The sequence below is a fragment of the Meles meles genome, chromosome 12, assembly GCF_922984935.1.
Source record: "Meles meles chromosome 12, mMelMel3.1 paternal haplotype, whole genome shotgun sequence".
Lineage (NCBI taxonomy): Eukaryota > Metazoa > Chordata > Mammalia > Carnivora > Mustelidae > Meles > Meles meles.
In genome coordinates this window covers 15938607-15965280 of record NC_060077.1, presented here as the reverse complement: position 1 = coordinate 15965280, position 26674 = coordinate 15938607, and the positions used below count along the sequence as shown (strand labels likewise).

At 56.2% G+C, this 26674-nt stretch overlaps 1 protein-coding gene across 3 annotated transcripts; it reads left to right on the top strand.

Moving 5' to 3' along the window:
• Nucleotides 1-1466: 1466 nt before the first annotated feature.
• On the top strand, nucleotides 1467-26674 carry DHX37 (DEAH-box helicase 37). Of its 3 annotated transcripts, XR_006821069.1 has the most exons (28): nucleotides 1467-1657; nucleotides 3069-3238; nucleotides 6512-6624; nucleotides 7214-7550; nucleotides 10683-10831; nucleotides 11909-12001; nucleotides 13307-13403; nucleotides 14302-14415; nucleotides 14521-14622; nucleotides 14839-14953; nucleotides 15272-15367; nucleotides 15580-15662; nucleotides 16410-16557; nucleotides 17114-17190; nucleotides 17568-17800; nucleotides 18951-19062; nucleotides 20105-20211; nucleotides 20358-20546; nucleotides 21319-21443; nucleotides 21529-21645; nucleotides 22908-23080; nucleotides 23817-23931; nucleotides 24082-24219; nucleotides 24420-24514; nucleotides 24609-24682; nucleotides 25824-25863; nucleotides 25949-26046; nucleotides 26197-26213. XR_006821069.1 is itself a non-coding variant. In XM_046025436.1 (27 exons), exons 1-27 carry the CDS (start codon nucleotides 1552-1554, stop codon nucleotides 26280-26282), a joined length of 3462 nt encoding a protein of 1153 aa, XP_045881392.1. In that variant the 5' UTR covers nucleotides 1467-1551; the 3' UTR covers nucleotides 26283-26674. The 3 variants fall into 3 exon arrangements, 2 of the variants coding, with proteins under 2 accessions (XP_045881392.1, XP_045881393.1); XM_046025436.1 differs by lacking the exon at nucleotides 25824-25863 and having other exon boundaries at nucleotides 26197-26674; XM_046025437.1 differs by lacking the exons at nucleotides 25824-25863; nucleotides 25949-26046; nucleotides 26197-26213 and adding an exon at nucleotides 25017-25807.

Genomic DNA, 26674 nt, shown 5'->3' with positions numbered 1-26674 from the left:
TGCACCAAAGATCTCTCAAGAATTCTTTCTTGGTCATCGGCTCCGGACCTCACCCCACCTAATCTCGCCTATGTTCTATATCTTCATCAGTGACATTTTTGCATGTTAATTGGCCACATTAAGTTCTTTTTTTTTTTTTTAGGAAAACTTTTTTCCTGAGGTATAGTGTACAAAGAGAAAAGCACCCAAATCATAAGGTGCTTTTTTTATGAATTTAAACAAACAACACACGAAGGTAACCAGTACCCCAAACCATTACCAGCTTCCCAGGAGAGCTCCCTTCATCCTCTCCCACTCACTATTTCCCCTCCAAAATTTAGGGAATTTATTTTGCCTGGTTCTGAACTTGATGTATATGGGATCAGAGTATGCTTTTCTGTGATTGGTCTCCTTTTTCAACATATTTATGAGAGCTATGTTGTTGGGTATAGGTCTCTTTATATTTTCTGGAGATAATCCTTTGGTATTTAATATTTTAGAAAACACGGGAGAATGTATTATTACATACTTAGCTTTAAACTGGACACACTTTTTATTTACTTAGAGATATTTAAGGGAAAACTGCAGACCACTATCATCCTAAACTATCAAATCCACAAAACCAGAGGTTTGCTATGTTAATTATTCTTTTTCCCCCAAATCCATTTAAATTAATATATAACTTTATAAATATGTTCACACGTACACTACACTACCTACGTCCCCTCATGCACCACCTGTGTGTGTGCACGTATGTCATTTTGTTTTTGCTTTTCTTTTGGGGGGGGCAGGAGGCAAGTTTATGCAATCACACTCTCCATTCATTCATTCATTCCTACATTCAATGACTTACTGCTTATCTACTCTGCAGCCAGATCTCGTTCTAGGTTCTTTTAAAATTCCAAAATAAACCCTAGGGCCTTTCCCCCCCATAATATATTTTAAATGTCTACCCTTAACAAATGAACGATTTTAACAGAAAAAAAAATGCCGATATAACTGTTCTATATGCAAGATAATTACAGGATCCAGAAAATACATTATTTCCGAGTGCTCTGCAGACAATATGATGGGGTAATGAGAGTTTAAAGCCGCCTAATGGATGCTTTCTTCTCTTAGTGCTTCTGTCCCTGTAATGGAAACATTTGTGCCTTTTCACTACACAACTAATTATGTCTTTACAGGAATATCAAAAAGTGCAGATGAGCAAAAAAGAGGGAAGAAGTTTGCAGTGGGGGGGTTATATTTTAAAATGCGACTAAACAGTCCCACTCCCAAATTAGTATTAGCAGATAACAGATTTAGAGACTCAGCCGCACCAGGCACAAACCACTCAGGGCTTAAACTCAGGTCTCTAAGGAGACCTCAGGCTTCGCTCCCGCTTCTAAATTGGCCCTGCTCTGCCTTTCCATAGGCCCCGCCCCTAGACCCGCCCCCCAGGCTCCTGTTATCCTCAGCTCTCGCGAGAACGCAGCCCGGAAGTCTCGCGGCCTGCGCCTGGGGTCTGGGAGCCCACGTGGGCTGCGCTTCGGGCTTGTTTCTGTGCCCGGGATCCGGGCAGTACTGTTCGCTATGGGGAAGCTGCGCCGGCGCTACAACGTCAAGGGGCGCCTGCAGGCGACCCCCGGCCCCTCGAAGGGCCCCCCGGAGCCGCCCCCGGTGCGGCTGGAACTAGAGGGTAAGGCGTCCTGGCCGGAGGCTGGGCCCGGGCTGGCCTGCGTCCTGCCTCCGAGACTTTGGGGCGGGGGGGACCAGGAGGAACCCCTTCTCAGGTGATCCACAGAGGGGGACACTGTGGCAGTCTAATTGTAACAGTGAATTTGGGACAATCCCGAGGCTTTCTCCCCTATGGAGTCCGGCACTAGTTTTTAAGTTTTATTTACGTTCTCTCCACGCCCCACGTGGGGCTCGAACCCTGACATCAAGAGTCCCCTGCTCTTCCGACTGAGCCAGCCAGGAGTCCCAAGCCCTAGTTTATTTAGTAGCATGGGGAATGTGGGCAAGAAAATAAAGCAATCCCATCTCTTTCTCTGGCTTCTATTAGAATCTCCTTGCCATTGATCCCTGAATGAGTTTTTTTCAGCCCAAACATTTCTGCTCAGCTCCAGGCTGTTCGACACTTCTGCTCAGATTCCTCCCTGATGGTAGGAGTGCCCACTGTGTGCCATGATTTGTTGTAGGGGACGTATAGGGAGAGGAGTTCTTTTTGGTTTTTAAATCTCTGCCCTGCTGAGCTCAGATGCTTGTGGGAGGAGACAGACAGGCTTCTCTCACACTTCGCAGCACAAAGACGGACAAAGCCGGCGGGTGGAGCTAGTGGGAGTCAGAGGTAGCCCACACAGAGCCCTGGGGTGGGAGCCTGCAGCCTTAGATGGCAGGCAGGACAGGTGCTCCCCAACGGTCTGCCTCAGGTTGAGTAATACGGTAGCTGGATTGGTGTCTAGATTGGGTACTTTCAAACTATGACACTGAAAAGTAGATACGGGGGCGCCTGGGTGGCTCAGTGGGTTAAGCCTGCCTTGGGCTCGGGTCATGGTCTCAGGGTCCAGGGCTCGATCTCTGCTCTGCGGGGAACCTGCTTCCCCCGCTCCCTCTCTGCCTGCCTCTCTGCCGACTTGTGATCTCCGTCAAATAAATAAATAAAATACTAAAAATAAAAAAAGTAGATATGGCTTGAACTCAGTATTTAAAGCCCTGCAGAGGCTTCGGAGAATGTTGTAGTATTATGGAAATAGTTTTGACCTCATGTCCACAGTAAGCAGGACCCCGTTCTGAGGGGAGCACTGTTGTAGCAGGTCCCCTCTCTGCCCTCCCCGACCACCTTGATTGAGGTGCCCTCGCTCACCGCGGAGTCTCACATGTGGTGGGTGCTGGGCAGACAAGTTGTGGGAACGGTGACAGGCCTACACCCTCATTCTTGTGTGGGCATTCGGGGGGGCTCATACAGGGGCAGGGGGTGCCCATGAGAGGCGGCACAGAGGCCCCACCCCCCCCCGGAGAACATGGCATTAATGTCAACCCTGGAGGATCGCAAGCCTCTGTAGTCTCTGGTCCCTGGGCTGGGGGTTCAGGCACGCGTGTCTTTCCAGATAAAGACACGTTGAAAGGAGTCGATGCAAGCAATGCACTTGTTTTGCCGGGAAAGAAGAAAAAGAAGCCCAAAGCCCCTCCGCTGTCAAAGAAGGAGAAGAAGCCTCTGACCAAGAAAGAGCGGAAAATGCTGCAGAAAATCTTAGAACAGAAGGAGAAAAAGAGCCAGGTACGCCTGTTCCATCAGGGTCTGCATGTGGCTCTCCACAACGGGGAGAGACGGGGTCTGTGTCCCCCGACTTGATCTCTGCCACATGAATGTCCAGTCAGACTTTCCGGAACGGGGGGCATGCTTTGTGTCTACACAATTCCATATAGTAGTCGCTGGGCATGTGTGGCAAGTATGGTTGGAGAATGAATTTTTTTTTTAAAGATTTTATTTATTCATTTGACAGACAGAGATCACAATTAGGTAGAGAGGCAGGCAATTAGGAGAGAGAGGAAGGGAAGCAGGCTCCCTGCTGAGCACAGAGCCCGATGTGGGGCTCAATCCCCGGACCCTGGAACCATGACCTGAGCTGAAGACAGAGGCTTTAACCCACTGAGCCACCCAGGTGCCCCGGAGAATGGGATTTTTTTTTTTTTTTTAGATTTTATTTATTTATTTGACAGAGATCACAAGTAGGCAGAGAGGCAGGCAGAGAGAGAGGGAGGAAGCAGTCTCCCTGCTGAGCAGAGAGCCTGATGCAGGGCTCGATCCCAGGACCTTGAGATCATGACCTGAGCCAAATGCAGAGGCTTAACCCACTGAGCCACCCAGGTGCCCCGAGAATGGAATTTTTTATGTGATTTAATTTTAATTTAAATTCGAATGGCCTCTGTGACTAGCAGCCCCCATACCTGACAGCTCAGGAGCCTACAGACTCTCCAGGAGTCTCTGTCAGTCTGGATGCACCCAGCTTTTTTGAGGCCAGATGTTTGTTACCTGGGCAGTCAGCCTGTCAGCATGCTCATCTCTTCTTTTTTTGTCCTAATCATTTTGTGTCACTTACTTTTTAACTTTATTCTTTTTAACTTTATTCTGGGTGCCACCTAGGCGCCCCTACTTTTTTTTTTTTTGAAGATTTTATTTATTTATTTGACAGAGAGATCACAAGTAGGCAGAGAGGCAGGCAGAGGAGAGGGAGAAGCAGGCTCCCTGCTAAGCAGAGAGCCCGATGTGGGGCTCGATCCCAGGACCCTGAAACCATAACCTAAGCCGAAGGTAGAGGCTTAACCCACTTAGCCACCCAGGCGCCCCTCCCTTCATACTTTGTTAAGGAGCACATTTTGTAATGGGAGATTCACACATCTACAGAAATGGAGAACCTCGTGCACTAAACTCAGTGTGTACCTGTCGCCAGCACAGCAACTGTCAATCCACAGTCCCCCAGTCATCTCCACAGCCGGCCACTTTCCCACCTCCCGGGTCAAAGCCCAGGTAGCAGAAATCTGTATCTAGGTCCCAGGGTTGCCGAAACAAACTGGGTGGCTTACAGCAACAGAGATGTATTCTGTTGTAGCTCTCGAGGCCAGGAGTCTGAAATCAAGGTCCCTATGAAGGCTGTCAGGGGGCAGCCTTCCTTCTGTCCAGTTTGGGGTGGCCCCCGGCATTCTTGGCCTGTGGTTACGTCCCTCCGGTCTTGGCCCCTGTCTCCACATGGCGGTCTCCTCTCTGTGTATTTTGTAAGGACACTTGTCTTAGAATTTGGGACCCACCTGAATAATGCAGGAACTCACTTTGAGATCTTTAATGTAATTAGATCTGAATAAAACCTTTTTCCAAATAAGATCACATTCTGGGACATGGGCATATTTGGAGGGGGGACCATTCAAACCCCCATGCATAACATTTTTTCCATATATATTTCCAATTGTATCTCTAAAATAAGGACCATTTAAGATAACCACAAGACCATTAGTACACCTAAACTTCTTTAAAATATCAAATATCGGGGCGCCTGGGTGGCTCAGTGGGTTAAAGCCTCTGCCTTCTGCTCAGGTCATGGTCCCGGGGTCCTGGGATGGAGCCCCGCATTGGGCTCTCTGCTCAGCAGGGAGCCTGCTTCCTTCCCCTCTCTCTGCCTATTTGTGATCTATGTCTGTCAAATAAATAAATAATCTTTATAAATAAATAAAGTATCAAATATCAAAAAAAAAATTCAATTATCCAGTAAGTGGTCGAATTTCCAATTGTTTCATACATGCTCCCCTACCCCACCTCCTGTGTTTTTCTCCCTTGTCATTTATTGAAAGAAATCAGGTTGGTTGTCCGTAGAGTTTCCCAGTGTCTGCATTGTAAAAACTTCATCTCTGTAGTAAAGTTAAGCACGTCCCTTTGCCCTTCTGAATTTCCTGGGAATGGTATTTGGATCTGGGGCAACCGTGTGCAGCTGGGGGAACAGTTTTGCCCCAGAGGCCCTCTGGCCGTGTCTGGAGACACCCGGTGGAGGCGTGAGACGCTGCCACACGGCCTCCAGTGCGCAGAACAGCAGAACGTTCTCTGGCCCACAGTGTCTGCAGCACAGAGGCCAAGGAACCCCAGTCTGGAGACTTCATGCAATTCCCATTTGCCTTTCTGTCGAGGTCACCACCCCGGGTGCCCTGTTCACAGCCCTGACACTCAGTCCCTGGAGCCCTTAGCACAGGGAGGCTCACTTTCCCTTTCTTAAAATCCTGTGCTATGTTTTCTCCCACCGTTCTGTACCTGCTTTTTCCTTTTTTTTGATGCAAAGTACCCAGATGGGAGCACGTATAAGAGTGCATCTACGATTTCAAGAGTAACAAAACTTCAGTCGCTCACCAGGGGAAGGAGGCCGACTGTCCCTGTCCCCACGTGCTGCTGTCTTGAAGGCAGCGCGGGGACCACTCACAGGCGCAGCAGCGCCTCCCCTCCCTGGGAGACAGCTGGGGAGCGCCCCGTTGCGCACACAGGCCCACCTTTATTCAGTTTCCCTCGGATGGGCGTCCAGATGATGGATGATCTCTCCGGACACGGTACTGCAGGGACAGCCTGGTCCATCTGGCGCCAGACTCCGTGTCAGGGTGTAGAAAGCCACCCCAGGGGATGCCTAGGCGGCTCAGTCGGTTGAATATCTGCCTTCAGCTCAGGTCGTGATCCCAGGGTTCTGGGATCGAGTCCCACATCGGGCTCTCTGCTCAGCAGGGAGCCTGCTTCCCTCTCACTCTCTCTGTCTGCCTCTCTGCCTACTTATGATCTCTCTCTGTCAAATAAATAAATAAAATCTTTAAAATAAAATAAAATAAATAAAATCCATAAAAAAAAGAAAGAAAGCCACCCCAGCTCACTGGGAGGTGGGACCGCCGCGCAACACTCGTAATGTGACCTTTGGGTTAAAAAGTCCAGTTGTTCGCAAGGCCAAAATCTTATATAGAGTCTCGCTTCCTTTCCAATGAGAGGGTCATCCTGCCTGATGTCTAATGCGCTTGTTTCCTTCCCCAGCGAGTGGAGATGCTACAGAAATTGAGCCAAGTCCAGGTTTCGGAAGCCGAGCTGCGACTGTTTTATACCACATCCAAGCTGGGCACGGGGGACCGTATGTACCACAGCAGAGAGTGAGTGCGCCGGGCCCCCAGCCAGGGCCCTGGGGGAGGGCTTGAGCAGTGGAAGGACAGAGGACAGATGTGGGCAATGGCTCTGAGGCTCCCAGGACCCCAGCTGCAGGGTCCTGGGAAACGCCCAGCCACGATGGGGTTTCCTATAGGGCAGAGTCCTGGTCTTAAGCATTCTACATATTTATGGCTGCTCTGAGTGCAAACTATGTCCCAGGCTCTCCTCTAGGCCCTGGGGGTAGAGGGATGTACAAGAGTAGAATAGGAAGTAAGCTTACAGGCTAATGGTGGGGAGATGGGCAAGAACCAACTGACTCCATCTGTGTCTAGTGCTGGCAGGCACTAGACAGAAAATAAAGCAGGGAAAGAGAGTGAAAGGAGATGGGACGGTCTCCCCGTTGGGTGACATTTGGGTCAAGTGAGGGAGAATGTAAATGCCCGGAGCAGGGACGGCAAGTACAAAGGCCCTGGGGTGGGAAAGGGTGTGGCCTTTGAATCCTGGCTTCGGTGGGGTATATAGCGACACAGAGCTGTGTCTGGTTGACTGGCCCATTGTAGGGCTTTCGTGCCTGACTTTTGGCTGTCCCGGCAGGAAGTCTGACAAGATAGAAGCCCAGGGACAGGAGAAAATCAGCAGCCTCAGCGGGGCTAACCGGAAGCGCTATCGCCAAGAGTCAGAGGAGGAGGAGGAGGAATATGAGTCCTCAGCAGAGTCTGAACCAGATAAGGCCCCTGCTGCTGAGCTGGTGGAGGCTGGAGCCAGGACACTGCCAGCTGCACCAGGGGTTGGCACTGGAAGCCCAGGGCCCAGTAGCCAAGCCTGTCTGGCCGGAACTACCTTGGCACCTCCCGCAGCAGCCTCCACCCTGGCCAGGCCCCCAGCGAAGCCCGCCGTCTTCATCCCTGTGAACCGCACCCCCGAAATGCAGGTTTGCTGCTCTGGTGTTGGTGATGAGCACTCAGGCTAGCACAGTTGGGGGGGTCGAGGATGTGGGGGGAGCACCCCTGGGGCTCGAACAGGTCACATCACCTCCTGTGCCCCAGCGGCCTCTCCTGGAACAGGAACCACTGCCTACCTAGGGGGTTGTCGTAGAGACCGATGAGCGGGAGCGTGTGCATGTGTGCCTACAGTAGGCCCGGCACAGGGGCAGGGCTGTGGAGGCGGATGTCACCTGCTTCTGTCATCGCCGGCTCACCATCACCCTCGACCTCTGACCGTGGGTCCTGGCGCAGGTGGCCACTCACCAGGACATGAGCATGGGTTGTGAAGTCCATTGACTTGAAGTGGACATCTGCTTCCACCACTTTCTCGCCCATTCCCGGGCCTCCCTTTCTTCATCTGCAGAACGGGGCGGGGGCAGGGGGAGCAGGGGGCCTCCACCTCGGTGCCCAAGCGTGTGCCGGCAGCCAAGCTCTGGAAGTGCGATGCTCTGTAGCCTCCGGCTGTCAGTGCAGCAGAGGACGTGGGTGGGGACCCCGCACTGTTGTGAACGGGGACAGGAGCCGTGTCGAAAAGGATCAGGGGCCGTGAAGGGGGAGAACAGGAGGGCCCGGGAAGCCATCTAGGGCAAGTGCTAAGAACCCCGGGAACCAAGGAAGGGGGCTGTCCCACACTTAGAACCGCCGAGCTGAGTCCCTGAGGCAGGAGGCCTCCTGGGCCCGCGAGGGGTTGTTTCAGACCACAGATTGTATTGTGGAAGCCGGGAGATGTAACCAGCTCCTTTTTTTTTTTTTAATGGGGAAAAAAAGAAAGAAAATACCAGTGCTGTGTTCTACATAAGAATAAGTAGTATTTACTGAAACTAGTTTCAGTTACAGGTGCATTTATGTTCTTACATATAGTTAGGGCAAGCTGGCTGACTTTTCTTTTTGAGAAAGAGAATGGGGCAGAGGGAGAGCGGAGGGAGAATCTTTTTTTAAAAGATTTTGTTTATTTAGAGAGAGAGCAAGAACTCACAGTGGGTTGGGGAGGCAGGCAGGGGAGGATCAGAGGGAAAATCCAAGCAGACTGTCCACCAAGTGCAGAGCCCCACGTGCGGGGCTCGATCCCAGGACCCTTAGATCATGACCTGAGCTGAAACCAAGAGTCAGATACCTAACTGACTTAGCCACCCAGGCGCCCCTTGATTTCCTTCCAGGTGAAGTCAGAGCCCAGTGCCATCTGATGGCTGGTGGTCGTGTGGGATCCTGCTTCACCCTCATTCAGGGACCCTGGCTGCACCATCAGGTGTCCCTACTGCCCCGTTCTGGTTTTGTCCCCTCTTAGTCTTTATCCACATACATGTTCCCAAGCCATTTATTACTTAGTTTTATAAATGACGTCACATCATTTTTTTCCTCCTGCATTTTGCTTTTTTGTTAGTTTTGTTTCTGAGCTTTATTTATGCACCTTGATGCACGAGCCGAAGTTCATCTGCCTTGGGGGAGGCATTTTTTCCCCTGCTGTGTTGTGTCCCACTGTGTGAATAGAGCACAGTTCAAGTATTCCTTACACGAGCAACATTTTCTTTTTTTTTTTTTTTAATTTTATTTATTTATTTGACAGAGAGAGATCACAAGTAGGCAGAGAGGCAGGCAGGGAGAGAGGAGGAAGCAGACTCCATGCAGAGCAGAGAGCCCGACGCAGGGCTTGATCCCAGGACCCTGAGATCGTGACCTGAGCCGAAGGCAGCGGTTTAATCCACTGAGCCACCCAGGTGCCCCACGAGCAACATTTTCTGTTGGGCAGTGTTTGCACACCCAAGGTCATAGCCGTCATGGGTCATGAGATGACCAGCACTTTCTGTTTTTGAAGCAAATAGAATAGAAATAGAATGGGATGCTTTTAAACGTGAGCGTGCTTCAGATAGTGAACGTGAGCAGTGGTTCATAAAACTTTTCCAGTATGGGAAACGTTGACCCTTGAACAACATGAAAGTTAGGGCACTGACTCCCTGCGCAGTCAGAAACCCACACGCAACTTTGACTTCCCCAGAAACTTAATTGCAAATAGCCTGCCATTGACCGGAAGCCTTATCAGTAACATGAGAGAGCGACTGATACGTGTTTTGTGTGTTGTATGTATTACGTAATGTATTTTTACAATAAAGCAAGCCAGAGAAAAGATGTGAAGAATTCATAAGGAAGAGAAAAACACATCTCTAGTCCTGTACTTTTTTTTTTTTAAGTAATCCCTGTGCCCAATGTGGGCTCGAACCTATGACCCTGAGATCAAGCATCAGATGCTCTACTGACGGAACCAGCCAGGCGCTCCTAGTCCTGGCCTTCATTTATAGGGAAAACATCTGTGCATAAGGAAGCAGACTCGTTCCGTTCAAATGCAGCTTGTGTTGTTCAGGGGTCAACTGTACGTGTGTGTGTGTGTGTGTGTGTGTGTAATGAGTTACCACATAAAACCTGTTCTGTGTGTGGGTTGTAGGAAAGAGGGTTTGAAAGTGACTGCTCTGGGGGCATCTGGGCGGCTTAGTCAGTTAGGCGTCTGACTCTGTTGTAGTCAGGTGGTGATCTCAGGGTTATGGATCTGCGATCAAGCCCCACTCAGCAGGGAGTATGCTTGTCCCTTTCCCTCAGTGCTCCCTCCCCAACGCAAGCGCTCACGCACGCACATTCTCTCAAATGAATAAAATCGTAAAGTCACTGCTCTGGAAGACGTGTCTAGGGAGGAACCGCTAGGTGTCAGGTCCTGGACTTGGATAAGATTAGCACCGGATTGTTTACTGGAGTGATCAGGTAGAAATGTAAACCCACCCACCCCGCCCCCAGCAACAGCCGAGACTACTGTGTCTCAGGGGGGCTCCTCTGTACCAGCCAAGCCTTCCCCAAGAACATCTGCTCTGACCTGGAAGGACCCCGCCCATGTCTCTGTCTCCTGGGGGCTGTGGATCTGTGTCCCTCTTGTCCGCGGTCAGGGTTCACCCATTACCCTGTGGCAGGGCATCGGCGACTTGCTAGGAAGCTTGCGGCATCCACGTGCCCACGGACACCTTTCCAGAAACCGTGTCAACCTTGATAGTCCTGCTGACCCCCTGTTCCCTGAGCACTGACTTCCCCTCTTCCGCCAGGAAGAACGGCTGAAGCTCCCCATTCTTGCCGAAGAACAAGCGATCATGGAGGCAGTGGCTGAGCACCCCATCGTCATCGTGTGTGGGGAGACCGGCAGTGGGAAGACCACGCAGGTGCCGCAGTTTCTCTACGAAGCAGGCTACAGCAGGTGGGGGCTGGCCGCATGGTCCTCCGCAGGTTCTTCAGGGGACAGTGGAGCTGTGATCCCCAAAAGTTATTCCGAACACGAGCCCCCATGGATCTAGTCCTAGCTCTGCCATTTATGTGCTGTGTGGCGTTGGGCAAGCTCCTTAACCTCTCTGGGCCTCTGCGTCCTCAGCTCCGAGATAAGGACAGCCATGGCACCTACTTCACAGGTTATGTAGATGAATTGAGAGAATTTGCATAAAATGCTTAGATCGGTCCCTGGCACATGGGGCAGTGTGTTTGCCGATGTCGCCTCCTGTTGGCACTTTTGACCCGCGTGTGCATCATGGGTCCCCAAGAGCACCCCAGCTTCACGGATTTGCTGGGAAGGCTCATGGGACCCATCCTGTAGCTGCACACGTGAGTGTTTTATTAGAGCAAAAGAGCACAGAACACAGCCAGCAGAGGGGAGAGGCACATGGGGTGAAGTCTGGCGGATCCAGGCCCCGGGCTTCCAGAGCCCTCTCCTAGTAGACGGAGCAGGGTGTTTGTTGTGGTCCCCTCGGCACCCTCTGCCCGGTACGCCCCCGAGTCCCAGGTGCCCAGAAGATAAGCAGGTGGTCCAGCATCAGCCACATTGTTTGTGCAGACAGCCCAGGCACATGACCAGGAGCCCTCCTGAAATTCTGATCCTGGACGCCAGCCACCTTCAGCCCACTATGCTGACCCTTCTAAGGAGAGCAGCCGTGGGCTTACTACATTAATTGTTCTCTGCACAGCCCAGAATCCAGACCCTGTGCCCTTGGCAGGCTCTGTGTCGAGAGGAGCACGTTCTCTGCTGCCTGAGGGCCGGCTCCCCCCAGGCCCCTTTCTAGCAGCAGCTGCCTGGTTTCCACCGGGCTGTGACCGCCAAAGCGTCTATGTGCTGACTGGTGGGCTGCTCCCTTGTGCTGTTCGGCGGTGCCTTGTCTGGTGCCTGTCCCCCCTCCCCCGGAGAGGACTGTTCCACACACTGAATCCTGACATGGAACCGTGGGCGGCTTGGGGATGGACAGGTGGGCCCGAGCGCCACTGATGTGTCGTGCTCTCCCTCCCCCAGTGACAACAGCATCATTGGCATCACGGAGCCCCGCCGAGTGGCTGCCATAGCCATGTCCCAGCGAGTGGCCAAAGAGATGAATCTGTCACAGAGGTGAGGGCTCTGCCTCCTGGGGGAGGGGTTAGGCCTTGCTGGTGGGCCCTGTCCATCCCGAGGGCTCTGGGTGGGAGTGGTGCTTCCACATCTGAGCTTCCTGCTTGTGCAGGAAGGCTTCCCGTGCCCTGGACAGCAGGACGTCCTGGGGCGGGGGCCGCAGAGCACGGACAAGGCATCCAGGCCCCTGTGCTCCCTTCACACACAGGGCGCTGAGGACCCTTCTGGGGGTTCAGGGGCAGAGCAGAGCAGCAGGGGACTGGACACAGGCAGGCAGTGATGAGTGCTCGTGCAGGCGAGTTATTTTAGGCGAAGCTCCTGAGTGCGGATCGTCTGCTGCTGTGAGACTGTGGGACGTGATTTGGACGACAGAATGAAGCCAGCACAGCGCTTGCTTGAGGCCGGCTCGGGGCCGGGTTTAGAATGCGCCTGCCTGGCCCCAGACTAGACTGCGGTCTTCGGGTTGCAAAGGGTGGCACGGCCAGTGTGGTCTAAAGCTGAGAAAGCACCGAAACATGTAGAGTGGCCCTCGTCTGTCTCGTTAGTGAACGTGGACGGAGCAGCACCTGCACCCCGGGATCGGCATGCAAGCGTGGGGTGGGGGGAAGTGGGGAGGTGCCCCAGCGTGTTTCCTGTGGATCCTTCCAGATAGTTGTAGGCACGGACAAGGAGCTGTGTGCATCTGTCTGTATTTCTTCCCGTCTGACTTGGACAGAAATGGATCCTACTCCCCACGCCCTTCTGTGTCCTTCCTGTCGAATCAAACGGTATACGTTGAAAATGACCGTACATACAGACCTGTCCTCTTTTCTCATCCTTTTTCCCTTTTTATCGTGGACATTTTATTTTCATTTATTTATTTTTAAAGATTTTATTTATTTGACAGACAGAGATCGCAAGTAGGCAGAGAGGCAGGCAGAGAGAGAGAGAGGGAAGCAGGCTCCCTGGGATCATGACTTGAGCCAAAGGCAGAGGCTTTAACCCGCTGAGCCACCCAGGCGTTCCTATCATGGACATTTTAAACATAATACCCTGACCGTGACTAAGCCCAGAGGAACTCTGGAGCATCCTCCTGTCCTCTTCTGAAAGGGTTCCAGAATTGGTGGTCCAACTCGCGCTCCAGCCGAGGTCCAGGTCTGCTTGGCGTATCCTCCAGAGGGCTGTGGCAGTCCCCCTTCCCTCTGCAGCACGTGGCAACAGAGCGCAGGCTGGGCGGTGTCTGGGCCTTGAAGGGGGAGCTGCGGGGCCGGGCCTCTGCTGTCCGGTATGGTGTAGCCACACAGCCTTGCCTGCCTGTCTCTGCAGGGTCGTCTCCTACCAGATCCGATACGAGGGGAACGTCACTGAGGAGACCAGAATCAAGTTCATGACGGATGGCGTGTTGCTCAAGGAAATCCAGAAGGTTGGTTGCTCCTCTTATCTCACAAAGCAAGGCCAGTGAGCCTGGGCTGGGGAGTTTGCATATCCGCCCCCTGGAAGTGAGCCGCTGGCATGCTGACCACTGGCAAAGCACTGCGTGGCACAGCACCTCTGTGTGACCTTGGGCAAGTTACTTTACCTCTCTGGGCCTCAGCTTCTTGATCTGAAAGCCTGGATTCATATAATTGTTTTGAAGCAGAGATGATATGACGCACAAAAGCCCCTCAGCACAACCGCTGGCAGGTGCTCGTTACATATGGACTCGCGTTGCTGTGATTTGGTTCACAGACGTTGTGCGTCAGCCACGTGTGTATTCCTTGCTGGCTGCGCGACATCCACCTGGATAGGGACCTCTGGGCAGGGCAGAAGTGATGCCTGTCTCCACCGGGACGCCAGCCGCAGTCACTGGGAAAGTGGCTGTGAATGTGGCTGAAATGTGGTTGAGTACGGCTCCTTCGTGGCGTCTGCTGTCCCAGCACCTTCGGTCCCCCTGCCGCCACCTCATTCCTGTTCCCTGCCTGCCCTCCCTACCCTGCCAGCGCCTGGCTCGGGAAGCAGGGCTGTAATGCGTGATAGCTGCCCTTCCTCTAGCAGTTTCTCTGCCGGGCCCCGGGCCCCAGGCTGTGTGCTTTACAGGTAGTGATTGTCACGGAAACCTCTCTGTGACCCCATGAGGTGGGTCCTGTCACCCCAGCTTACGCATGGAGAACCGGGCACGGGGAGGCAGAGTAACTTACGTGAGGTCACAGGTCAGGTGCTCCGGGATCTGTGCCAGCAGTGACAAGAGCTCCCGGGGTAGGGGAGTTTTGGGGCGTGTGTGACCTTGGAGTGACTCGGGCCTAGGCTGGCAGCCTCACCACACTGTCCCTCTCCCTCCCCAGGACTTCCTGCTGCCGAGATACAAGGTGGTGCTCATCGACGAAGCCCACGAGAGGAGCGTATACACGGACATCCTCATCGGCCTCCTGTCCCGCATCGTGGCTCTCCGGGCCAAGGTAGAACCCCCCCCAGGCCCAAGCCCGCTTGCTGTGGTGAAAGGGTCTCCCGAGGGTCCCTGCGCCAGGGCTCTGGCCGTTGTCACCGGGTGTCTCGTCCCCCAGAGGCACGTGCCGCTGAAGCTGCTCATCATGTCGGCCACGCTGCGGGTGGAGGACTTCACGCAGAACCAGCGGCTCTTCCCCCAGCCGCCGCCCGTCATCAAGGTAGTGCGGGGCCCAGAGCCTTGGGCGGGGGCGGGGACGGTGGGACGCCTGGTCGGTGGAGGCCAAGCATGGGCAGGGGTTTGGGGGGGCCTCTCCGGTGAGTGTGGGCAGGCGTTAGGGAGCTCCGAGGGCAGGTAGGCTGGGGAAGGTGGGAGGCGCCAAGCCGCGGTGGAGGCTCAGTGCACAGCCCCAATGCCCCCCTGGGGTGCGTCTCAGGTGGAGTCCCGGCAGTTCCCGGTGACCGTGCACTTCAACAAGCGGACCCCGCTAGAAGACTACAGCGGCGAGTGCTTCCGGAAGGTCTGCAAGATCCACCGCATGCTGCCGCCAGGTGAGACCTTGGGGACCAGGCAGGCCGGACCTGCCCTCCGAACCCCCAGGGTGCAGATTCGGGGCTCCCGGCTCTTGTGAGTAGAGCTGCCCTGAGCATCCTTGTGCGGGCTTTGGGTGGCGTCCCTCTTCCCTGGTCTTCTGTGCCCATGCCCGGGGCGTCGAACAGCGGGTCGTGCAGCTCTTTGCAGCTCCCCGTCACATGTCCTGGCCTGGGTCTCAACTGCTGTGACTGGCTCTTCCTCGCACCCAGCTGGATGGGGAAGATGATGCTTGCTCCGTGAGCGCACGGATAGCAGTGTTCTTGTTCTTGGCGCAGGCGGCATCCTGGTGTTCCTGACGGGGCAGGCGGAGGTGCACGCGCTGTGCCGCAGGCTGCGGAGAGCTTTCCCACACACCCGACGCAGGCCCCCAGGTAACGCGGCAGCTCTGGGCCCTGGGAGCCGGCGGGGGGTCAGCCTCGGCCTCATGGCCTCCCTGTCGGGGGAGCTGGTGCCTTTGCCCGCCTTCCTGTTTCCCAGGGCGTGGCTAGCGGTGCAGCGGCCTAACTCCGGACGGATGAACGGAGTCCTCGTAGCGTGCATCTGGCCTCAAGATATCTTTCTCCTCAATCTCCTCCTGTTGTAGAGAAAGAAGATAGAGAAGATTCAGTGGAGGAGATGCGGAAGTTTAAGAAGTCAAGGACAAGGGCAAAGAGGGCCCTGGCGGCGGTATGTAAAGGCTTGTGCAGTAGGGGGCAGCTCCGGGCTCTGAAGCTGCCTTGTTTCTCTGGTGGCCAGCAGCCCCATGTAACTGTGTGGAGGCAAAGTTAATTAAAATAAAGTAAAATTAAAATTTAGTTCCTCAGTCACTTCAGTCCATTTTAGGGGCTCAGTAGCCACCTGGGGCTACTGGCGACGGTATTGGGCAGCACGGGTCTAGTACATTCCTACAGTGGAAGGAGATTCTACAGGGCGGTGCTGCTCAGAGCCTGTAGGGTGGGCTGTGATTTGAAATGTTTAAGGTCCCCTGTGCTGTGGGCCGGGAAGAAGCTTCTGGAAGGCCAGCCCTAAGCAGCTGAGCAGGGTCTGTGAGACGCTCTGGGAGGGCACGGGGTCCCTGGTGTTACCTGCAGAACCGGGGAGGGGGGTGCTCTCCCCAGGCATTCCCATGTTGTCGTCATGGATGCATGGGTAACAGCATCCTTGTTTGGAGGTCACTAACCCCCCTGCTGTTTGGGACCCACCGGGTAGCGGTGCATCCTGCATGCTGAGTCCATCTTCACAGCAGGCCTGTAGCCGTGTGAGATGAGTCCTGTGGTTATCCCCAGCGATACAGCGAGGAGGGCTGCCGGAGCTGCCTGAGGCCTCATGGCTCCAGGGTCGGGGGATGGGGCCTTGCACTTCAACGTGCTTGTCTCTCCTGCCCATGACCTACGTCTCCTGCAGTCTGTGGTTCTGACGTCTTGTTTGCCGTAGACATTGCCCCAGATCAGTTTGGACAACTACTCGGTGTTGCCAGCAGGCGAAGGTGACGAGGACAGGGAGGCGGAGATGGATGAGGAGGAGGAGGAGGCCCTGGGCTCCGACCTTGACCTGGACTTGGGGAACGACGGAGAAGATGGAGGTGTGCCCCGGGCAGGGCGCCTACTCATGGTCCTTCAGTCGTTCATTTAGCAGGTGTCTGTTGAGCGCTTGCTGTGTACTAGGCCCCGTTGTTAGGCCCAGACGTCTTTGTCTCCAGCCTCAAGAGAGCTGGGCTTTCTGCCGCTTTGTGTCTGCTGTTTGCTGATCTCCTTCAACTGCCTGACAAAGCAGAACCTCAAATATTTGTAGTGTTGATTGTAATGGGGGTGCTCGGCTTTGCTGACTAAATGCAGGCCTCAGACCTGGCTGGGAGGGCTGCCTAGTTCTAGGGCTCCCTGTTGGCAAAGGAGTACAGGGCCTCATGGGGTTGCCCGAGGGCGTCTGGTGGCCAGACCTCCGAGGAGATGGTACAGCGAGGCGGCATTCCCCACTGGGAATGGGGTGGGGATCGTGGAGCCTCTCAGACTCCGAGCCAGACTGTGCTCACCACTGTGCTGTCCAGAGCGTGGAGAACAGGTCAGAGGCCGCCGGGCGGTCTGAGGCAGGCGCCTGCCATGGGCATCTGGGAGAGCCAGCGGACCTCTGATTTCTGGCAGGTGAGCAGCCAGACGCCTCGCTCCCCCTCCACGTGCTCCCGCTGTACTCTTTGCTGGCCCCAGAGAAGCAAGCACAGGTAACAACAGCCTGGGACCTGGGGTGGATGCTGGGTGGGTGCTTGGCTGGGACCCCTCAAAGGGCACTGGGAGAAGGGCAGGTCGGGCTCTGGGTTGTCCTTGTCATCAGTGGTTTGATCAACACCCTGAGTTTTAGAAGGGCGTTGGGATCTCTTTGGAGAACAGGAATGCCTCCCTGCATCTATGCTGAGGAGCACTGTGACCTGAGGCAAAGAGAGGGCTTGTCACCCTCGCCACCTCTGGGGTCGCACCAGCCTGGCTGATTTCTCTGTGATCAAGAGAAATTTCCTGGCTTCTTGACACCCCCCCATCTGTCACACGAATTCTTTCCTGATTCTGGTGGTTTTTTGCTGCTTCCCCACCCCCATAATCCCAGGTCTTCCAGCCTCCCCCAGAGGGGACACGGCTGTGTGTTGTGGCCACCAACGTGGCCGAGACGTCCCTCACCATCCCGGGCATCAAGTACGTGGTGGACTGTGGGAAGGTCAAGAAGCGGCACTACGACCGTGTCACCGGTGTGTCCTCCTTCCGAGTCACCTGGGTGTCCCAGGCCTCAGCCGATCAGCGGGCGGGCCGAGCGGGCCGGACAGAGCCGGGCCACTGCTACAGGTGGGCTTCCCTGGGCCTCTCCAGTGATGCAGGGGGGCACTGCAGCAACCACCAGCAGGGAGCAAGGAACAGGGGTCCCCTCCCCAGGCTGCAGCGAATACTGTCCCACTGGAGACAGTCCTTGGGGCGTTCTGTGGGGCCTCGTTGGAGCTCAGTTGGCTGCTGACTCAGTAGATGACTTATTTTTAGCGGCTGTGTTTTCGTGTTACTTTGTGACAACTTCGTGGTGGTGAAATTAACCTACCAGAAATGTCCCCGTTTTAAACCCTCCATTCTGGGGGCTGTGGTGTCGGCAGTGTGTGGCGTCTCCACAGCCCATTCCCAGTGTTCTCATCACCGCCCCTTCCCGTCCCCACTCTTGGATGTGTGTCTCCATCTCCCTGGGTCTGTCCCAGGGGAGGGGTTGCTGGGTCCCGTGGCCACTCCGCTGCTCCTGCTGGGACCCGCCGCGCTGTGTCCCCCAGCCGCTGCACCGTGTGGCCTCCCACCAGCCGTGCACGGAAGTTTTCCCTGGTTGCCCCACGTTCTCACCAATACCTGTTAGTTTTCCATTTTTTAAAGACCGGAAGTGTGCTGCGGTGGCACATCGTCGGTCCTGGTTTGCCTGTCCCTGATGGCTGGTGGCCCTGCATGTCTTCTTCCGTGCATTTTGGCCATTTATCTGTTTGGAGAAATGCTTTTTCAGATCTCTTGCTTGTTTTTTAGTGGGGTTACTTGTCCTTTATTGTTGAGCGGAGAGAGTTCCTCATCTGGACAGGAAAGCCTCATTAGAGGTGCTTTTGGCAAGTGTTCTTTCACAGACTGTATCCTGTTATTAATTTTTGATAGCTTTATTGCTGGTTTTGTTGATATTTCAAATTATGAAAAGAGGAAATTGAGAAATGGTGCACAGAAACCTAGGGAGAAGTGGCAGCGGTTGCTGTTCGCTGGGGACTGGGCTCCAGGCACCGCTCTCCGTCCCTCACGTGGCGGCTGACCCCTCTGAGTCCGCGCCGCGGGGGAGGGACACGAAGCAGTGGGTGGGGCGTGGGGGAACGAGCCTGACCTCCTCCGGGGCCCAGTGGAGGTCCAGTACCAGGTGGCTGGGCTGAGTTCCCTTTTGGTTTATTGATACAATAATTCCATTACGTTGGCACCTCTCCTGGCTCAGGCTCTACTCGTCTGCAGTTTTTGGTGACTTTGAGCAGTTTCCTCCTCCTGAAATCACCCGGAGGCCCGTTGAAGACTTGATCCTTCAGATGAAGGCACTCAACATTGAAAAGGTCAGCGGAGGCCCCAGCCCTGCCCGTACCCCATGGAGCTTCCCACGCGCTGTGTCTACACAGCTCCCCCTGGCACGGCCGGCTCCCGAGACCCCCTGCTTCCCCAGGACTGCACCCTTCCCAACACTCAGAGCGCCTGCCCACGGCACAGAGGGCTGTTGCTGTCCTGGGGCTTCCAGAATGTTCTGTTGACACAATCCTCTGGCGACAGCAGCATCCTCACGATGCCCCTGTCCAGGGGTCCCCCACCTTTCTGCTGCTCCAGGGAGTGTGTTGCAGGCAGATAGAGACCCTGCGCCCGTTACTAGTCATTCCCAATCCTTCCTCCCCAACCCCGAGTCTCCATGGCTTTGTCTGCTTTGGACATTTCATGTAAATGGAATCATTCCTATAAATGTCTTCAACGGTCACCCCTGTGGTGGCACGTGTCCGCACTTCAGTTCTTTCTGGCTGAGACCTGCTCCACCCTGGGGCCCGGCCACGTGCTGTCTAGCTGTTCACCTGTCAGTGGGCGCCTGTGTTGTCACTGCCTGCAGCCGAGAGGGCCCGAGCAGCTGTGGATGCGGGTGTGTGCGGATTTGCTCGAACACTTGTTCGGAGTCGGTCACTCTTTCTCAGGTGCCACTGTCCCTGAGCCTGGTCCCTCCACCCCCTCACCTTGTTGTCATGCGGGTACGTTTGTGCCGGTCTCCGTGCTCACTCCCGGGTCGTCTGCGGCCCTTCCGGCTGAGGCAGAGCCCTTGTCGTCTGCTTTCTTGGTCTCTGTGGCCAAGAACGGCCATGGCACACATGAGGTGCTCAGTACATGCTATCGAGCACGTGGATCGTATGAATAAATAAAGGAGGGGGCACTTGGGGTTCCCCTGGCTTGCAGACGAGGAGAGTCCCTGGGGTCCTTTCTAAGTGTCCGGGGCCGTGAGTGGTCTCTGGACAGGTACGGGAGCGCCATCCTCCTGCCAGGCCTGCCGTGCTGCCCCCGGCACTCAGTGTGCTTGCTTCTCTGCATTCAAGCTGCCCCCGCCACTTCTCCCCGCCTGCCCAGGTCATCAACTTCCCCTTTCCAACGCCTCCCTCCGTGGAGGCCCTCGTGGCCGCCGAGGAGCTGTTGATCGCGCTTGGTGCCCTGCAGGCGCCCCAGAAAGCAGAGAGGTAGGTAGGGTCAGGGTCGGGGGAGCCGAGAGCAAGTTCCCAGCACCGTTTTCAGCCCTCTGCCTCCTGAGCTGCCCTGAGCACCAGGGCCGCTGAGTCGCGACACCCCCCACCCCACCCCTTCACCGCATATCCCTCTCCTCCAGCATGAAGCAGCTGCAGAGGTCCCGGCTGAGCTGCCCCATCACTGCGCTGGGCAGGACCATGGCCACGTTCCCTGTGGCGCCCCGCTATGCCAAGATGCTGGCACTGAGCAGGCAACACGGCTGTCTGCCCTACGCCATCACCATTGTGGCCGCCATGACTGTCCGCGAGCTGTTCGAGGAGCTGGACAGGTGGGCGTGGGGTTGGGGGCGCTGCTCAGGCCAGTGGGGGCTGCCCTGTGCTGAGCGGCGACTGGGAGCCCGGCCTCCAGGGGGAGTAACTGGCGCGTCGGGTGGCCTCATGCTAGTGCTCGTCCTCCCTGAGCCCAGCCGCATTTGGAGCCCTGCAGAGCCCGGTCTTCGCTTGGGAAGCCCGTTGAGCATGTAATGACCAGGAGCCCAGGCTCTGGCCCAGACCCCCGGGTTCCGATCTCCCTCTGCTACTCCGGACTGTGTGGCTTCGGGGAGCGACTTCACCTCTCTGGGCCTCACCTTTCCCATCTGGAAAATGGGGGTGAGACAAAAATAATAATGGAGTTGTTGTCAGGGTTAAAATAGGTAACATGAGTTAAGGGCTCCAAACTGTGTCTGCCGCATGCCCTAACCCCGGCGTCGGCTCCTCTGGAGGGGCCAGGGAGTCGCGACAGTGATCACTGACCCAGGCCGCCCTCGGTGGCTGGGACGGCAGTGTTCAGGGCTTTTTGTTGTCACTTGTCAGCAGTGCAGCCACTGTGATGACTACTCGGTTGTTGGATTCTTTCTTCGTGATCAGGTCTCTAGACGTGGAACGGTTGGCTTAGGAGAATGCACATTTTTCGTCTCCCGGGCTACAGGTGGTAAATTTTGAGTCCAAGACCTTAACCGTGTTAGTCAGTGGCTCCCCCAGGATTTTTCTCTGCCCCTGCTGCCCCGAGGGTGGCCAGGCCGGTAGCAGTAGCCTGGGTGGGGGGGGGTGTGTTTGCAGACCTGCGGCCAGTGACGACGAGCTCGCCGGGCTGAAGGCCAAGCGGGCCCGGGTGGCCCAGATGAAGAGGATCTGGGCGGGGCAGGGCGCCTCTCTCAAGCTGGGAGACATCATGGTGTTGCTGGGTGCGTACCCCGTGCGGCCTAGAGGGGTGGCGGAGGTCCGGCGGGCCTAGGGCAGGGCAGCAAGCGAGTGCCCCCTCATCTGCAGGTGCCGTGGGATCCTGTGAGTACTCTGGCTGCTCCCCCCAGTTCTGTGAGGCCAATGGGCTTCGGTACAAGGCCATGATGGAGATCCGGCGCCTGCGGGGACAGCTGACCACTGCAGGTAGTGTCCCCCATACCAGCCTCTGGTGGCTCCCCAGGTTTCCCCATCTCTGGTGACACCGGCAGAGAACTTGACTGTTGTAATGATGAAAGTTGTTTTGAGCGGCGTTAACCCCGTACCATTAATCCCCGTTATCCACGGAGTCCAATTTGCAAATTCACCTGCTCGCTGAGATTTATTCGTAACCCCCGAATCGGTCCTGGCCACTTCTAGGACAGGCCGAGGGAGGGGTAATGTGCAGTCTCTCCCACGAGGCCTTTTCTCGGGCTCCTCTTTTCCTTAGTAACATCCCTAGGACGGGCCTGGAGCTGCTGCTCGCTACATCTTCCTACCAGCCCCTGAGGCCACCTTAGTCCCATCCTGGGTTCCCTCCCTTGCATCAAGTGGAGGCCCCTTTGGGGAGTCAGGGAGCAGCTGACAGTGCGGTCCCCCTCTTCCTGCCCCTGGGCTGAGCTGGTGGAGACCAGACCTGTGGGAAGCCGCATCGGGGCCGGGTGTGGGAGTTGGGAGCTCCGGCGGGCATTGGAGGCTGCTGGTCTTCTGTGTTCTGTTCTTGGGCCTGCGTCCTTTCTCTTTCTTTCCTTTTTTCTCTCTCTTTATGTTAACATGTGTTCTGCCAAAGGTTTTGTAGAAAAAAGACAAGAGGAGGTTTACACGGTAAATCTCAGAATACAGTTTTCCTTCCAAGTCTGAGCCTCCCGTTCTCCCTGCTCTGTCCCCTCCCGAGCTGCAGGGCCCAAAGCCCCCACCTCCTTTATACCCCCCAGCAGCTTCAGACCCTCCTCCTCCTCCCCTCACCCCTACGGAAGGGTGAGGCCTCCCCTGATCTCGTGCCTGCCTCGGCTCCCTGCAGAAGCTTGAGGGGAGACAGTCTTCACCCTGCTGTGCACACCCAGGGATGACGAATTCACCTACTCGCCGAGATTTATTTTCAACCCCGCTCATCGGGTCCCTTCCAGGCACACGTGCTCTTGCGCTCAGGCCAAGGGGATGGTCTGTGCCCACCCAGCGGGTTCTCCCTTAGCACCTCCCTCTGCTGCCTGCTGAGGACTTGGGGTTTTGTCCTAAGGAGGAGAAGGACATGGGTTTGGGGCAGGCAGCTGAGGGCTTTGTCTCCCCCAGCAGCCTCGGTGGAAAGGGGCCAAAGCAAGTAGGCAGGCGCGTCTGGAGCTCCATAGCGTGGAGTGGTGTGAGGCCTTCCAGAAGGTCAGGGTAGAGGAAACCGCGGGCCCCCCTGTCCTCATACCTGGCTTTCCCCACAGTCAATACCGTGTGCCCCGAGGCTGGGCTCTTTGTGGACCCCAAGATGCAGCCGCCGTCTGAGAGCCAGGTGACCTACCTGCGGCAGATCGTGGTGGCCGGCCTGGGCGACCACCTGGCCCGCAGGGTGCAGAGCGAGGACCTGCTGGACGACAAGTGGAAGAATGCCTACAAGGTTGGCCCAGTGCGGGGAGTGCGGTGTGGTGCATGGGCTGATCTCCTAACCAGGCTCCTGGCCACCCTGCCCTCCCCATCTTTCTGGCATCCTGCCAGCCTGAGCGCTGGGGGCTGCTGGGGGCCCCTCCTCCTCACACTTGAGTGCCTGCAGCCTCTGGGAAAGTCCCCGCCAAGGATCAGGGCAGGGTGTGCGGCGGGGTCACATCTTCCTTTAGGCCTCGCTTTGCCCCCAGCTCTATTTTTGTAATCACTTAATTCAGAGAGAAATCACATGCCCTACAATTCCCCGCTTTAAGGCGTGCAGTTCTGTGGCTTTCCGTCTCCACAGAGCTGCATGGCCACAGGAACGGTCAGCTTCACGGCATCATCAGCCTCCCCTAAAGACGCCCGTGCCCGTTAGCGGTGGCTCCCCATTTTCTGCTCATCTCCCTGCCCTGTGAATCTGCTTTCCGTGTCTCCGATGTGTCTGTTCTGGATGTTTCACAGTAGTGGTCTGTGTGTGGCTTGTCTCACGTGGCGCCCCGTCATCCGGGTGCAGCCACGGGGCTCAGTGCTGCTCGGTGTACAGATCTGCCCCATGCATGGCCACGTACAAATGCGTGCGTGGCCCCGCCGTGGGCTGACCGCACACGCTCCTGCCCTTCGGGTGGGACGTGTAATCGATTTCACGTGGGCTCATCTCCCTGGTGTTTGCACCTCGCCTGAATTCGTACTCGCTCTCCGTCTCTCTGCAGACACCTCTCCTCGATGATCCCGTCTTCATCCACCCGAGCTCTGTCCTTTTCCGAGAGCTGCCCGAGTTCGTGGTCTACCAGGAAATCGTGGAGACCACCAAGATGTACATGAAAGGTAGCCGAGCTGGTGGCCAGCTCCTCGCCTGACCCTCTGTGGCTCTGGTGAGCTGTGTCACTGGGACCCTGGTTGAGGGGTGTGGGACCCTGGCACCCCTCCACAGCAGTGCCGCGGCGATCCCCCGGCCCTTCTCTTCCTGGTTCCCAGGTGTTTCAGCTGTGGAGGTCCAGTGGATCCCGGTCCTGCTGCCTTCCTACTGCCAGTTCGACAAGCCCCTGGAGGAGCCGCCCCCCACCTACTGCCCAGAGAAGGGGCGGGTACTGTGTCACCGGGCCAGCGTGTTCTGTGAGTCAGGGTGACTTCTGCCAGCCTCGGGTGCTGGCAGACACATGGTCCCATACCGCGCGCCCTGGAAATGGAGGTCACGGGCCATGTCACCTCGGGCCTTCTGTCTCTTCGCAGGGTGGGACCCGGGGCTCAGGGACGGGACTAGAGGCCTGTGGGGACCCATTCCAGACCCTTGCTCACAGGCTCTTGCCTTCCAGATCGTGTCGGGTGGCCGCTCCCTGCGGTGCAGGTGGATTTCCCGGAGGGCATTGACTGTTACAAGCACTTCGCCCGCGTTCTGCTGGAAGGGCAGGTAGGCGGCCCAGCAGCTCCCCCGCCCCCTTGCCTGGGGACATGGGCAGAAGGTGAGCCGGGATCCCTCATCTCGTCCTGTGGTCTCTCCTCAGGTCTTCCCCAAGCTGGCTTCCTACCGGGGCTGTTTGCTGTCCAGCCCCAGCACGATGCTGAAGACATGGGCCAGGTAGAGGCTTCCCCGGGAGCGTCAGGGTGGCACGTGGTGGGGAAGGGAGCCCATGTTAGCGCCCCAGGGCCGCCATAACAAATGACTACCAACCAAGTGCTTTAAAACAGCAGAAATAGATTTCTCACAGCCTCATAGTCCAGAAGTTGGTAGTGAAGGATCAGCAGGGCTGTGTTCCCTCTGCAGGCTCTGGGGGGGGGTGTGGGTCCTTCCTGCCTCTTCCAGCTCCCGGTGCATCCAGTCATTCCTTGGCTTGTGACCACATCCCTCCAAGGTCTGCCTCTGTGTTCATGTGGCTGTGCCTCCTTGTCTCTGGGTTTTGTCTTCTCGCAAGGACACCAATCATCGGATGTAGGGCCTACCCCAATCCAGTATGAGCTCCTCTTAAATGATTCCATCTGCAAAGACCGTCCTTCCAAACAAGGAAATAAGGTCATGTTCTGAGGTTTTGGGGAGACTCGGGTCAGCCCATCTTGAGGTTCAGGCGTCTAGGAGACATCCTGCATATGAGCCCTGGGGGCTGCCTGCCTGCTGAGCACAGGACCCCCCTTTCCCAACAACCTTCTTTTGCTTATCCCTGCCCCTCCCTTTTGCTTTCTTTCTGCCCACCCAGCTCCAAGCAAACACATGCCCCTTCCTAAGGTGGCTTCCTAGTTGGTGCAGGGGGCCTGACCCCTAGGAAGCAGGCAGGCGTGTGCGTACGCCAGGGTCTCCTGGGACTCAGGGTGGGGGCATGGCGCCAGGGGCCCCTGCCGGTCAAGTCATTCCCCCGGCAGTTTGGAGCACCTGTTCTGTGCCAGGCATGTCCTCATGTTAGCTGTGGAGGCTGTCACCAGAGAGAACATAACTAGGACAGATGGCATGTGGGGACTGAGCTACAAAGGGACAGGGCAGGACATCTAGTGGTGTAGGGTTGGTCCAGCGGAGTCTGACCAAGCAGATGTGGACAGGGTAGGGCTGTGAGCAGAAGGACGGAGGAAGGTTCTAGGTGGGATGAGCAGCGTGTATGGTAGCAGCCTGGGTGGTAGCGCTCGAGGACCCTGTCGAAAGCCAGGGTGGTGGGTCAGAGACAGGAAGAGTCAAGTGTGAGAAGAGATGAAGTTGGAGGGGTGATCGAGCCTAGATCCTTTTCTCTGGCCAGCACCCCCGGCATGACAGAGGCAGACCGTTCACCATCGTAGGTGAGGCTGGCCTGGCAGTGGGACTCGCCCCTTCCCACAGCTTCTGGGCACAGTGATGCCCTACAGCCCACATCCCCACCTGCAGGCTACAGCCCAGGACGGAGAGTCTGCTGAGAGCCCTTGTTGCCGAGCAGGCCAGCTGCCGGGAGACCTTGCTGGCTGCTTGGAGGAAAAGCCCCAAATGTGAGTGTCACCAGTGCCCCGTGGCCAAGGGCTCGCAAATGGACAGGATGGGACCCACTGAGGCAACCGAGGGTTGATGGGAGGCTCTGCTCTGCTGCGGGCAGCCAGGTCCAGAGCTGCTCTGACTGTCCTCTCTCCTGCCCTCTGCAGACCTGCTGGCTGAGTACTGCCAGTGGCTCCCGCAGGCCATGCACGCCAACGTTGAGAAAGCCTGGCCCCCCGCCTCTGACCCCTGACCTGAGGCCTGACTGTAAGACCGGGGACTGGTCTGGGGAACCCAGAGAGCTGGCTGTGGCTGGTTTCCGGCCTGGTCACCCCGGCCGGTGGACTGCTCCCAGGAGGCGGGTCAGGGCCCTGGAAACCCTCGCTCATCTGGGATACAAGACGTCTGGACACAGCTTGCTGCTGCCCTGAGCAGTTGGACCCCAGGGGTCCTTTTTTAAACTACTTATTATGAGGTGGAGAATGGTTTTACTTCCCGTTGCACTCTGGGGACTACATTAGTCCCTTGCGGAGTGGCAGGGCTGGAGGGGTAGCGGCGGCAGGCAGGAGGGTGCCCACGGGCCTTTCCTCTGCATCCCCTCCCCGGGGGGGTAGTGCTCCCTTGCCGTGCGTCACTCTTAATAAA

Excerpts from the sequence above, each read along its gene's own strand:
- DHX37 (XM_046025436.1), top strand. The coding sequence starts at position 1,552 with ATGGGGAAGCTGCGCCGGCGCTACAACGTCAAGGGGCGCCTGCAGGCG. Across the intron at positions 17,191-17,567 it reads CCCCAGAGAAGCAAGCACAG|GTCTTCCAGCCTCCCCCAGA; the intron begins GTAACAACAGCC and ends CCATAATCCCAG. Across the intron at positions 24,220-24,419 it reads TCACCGGGCCAGCGTGTTCT|ATCGTGTCGGGTGGCCGCTC; the intron begins GTGAGTCAGGGT and ends CTTGCCTTCCAG.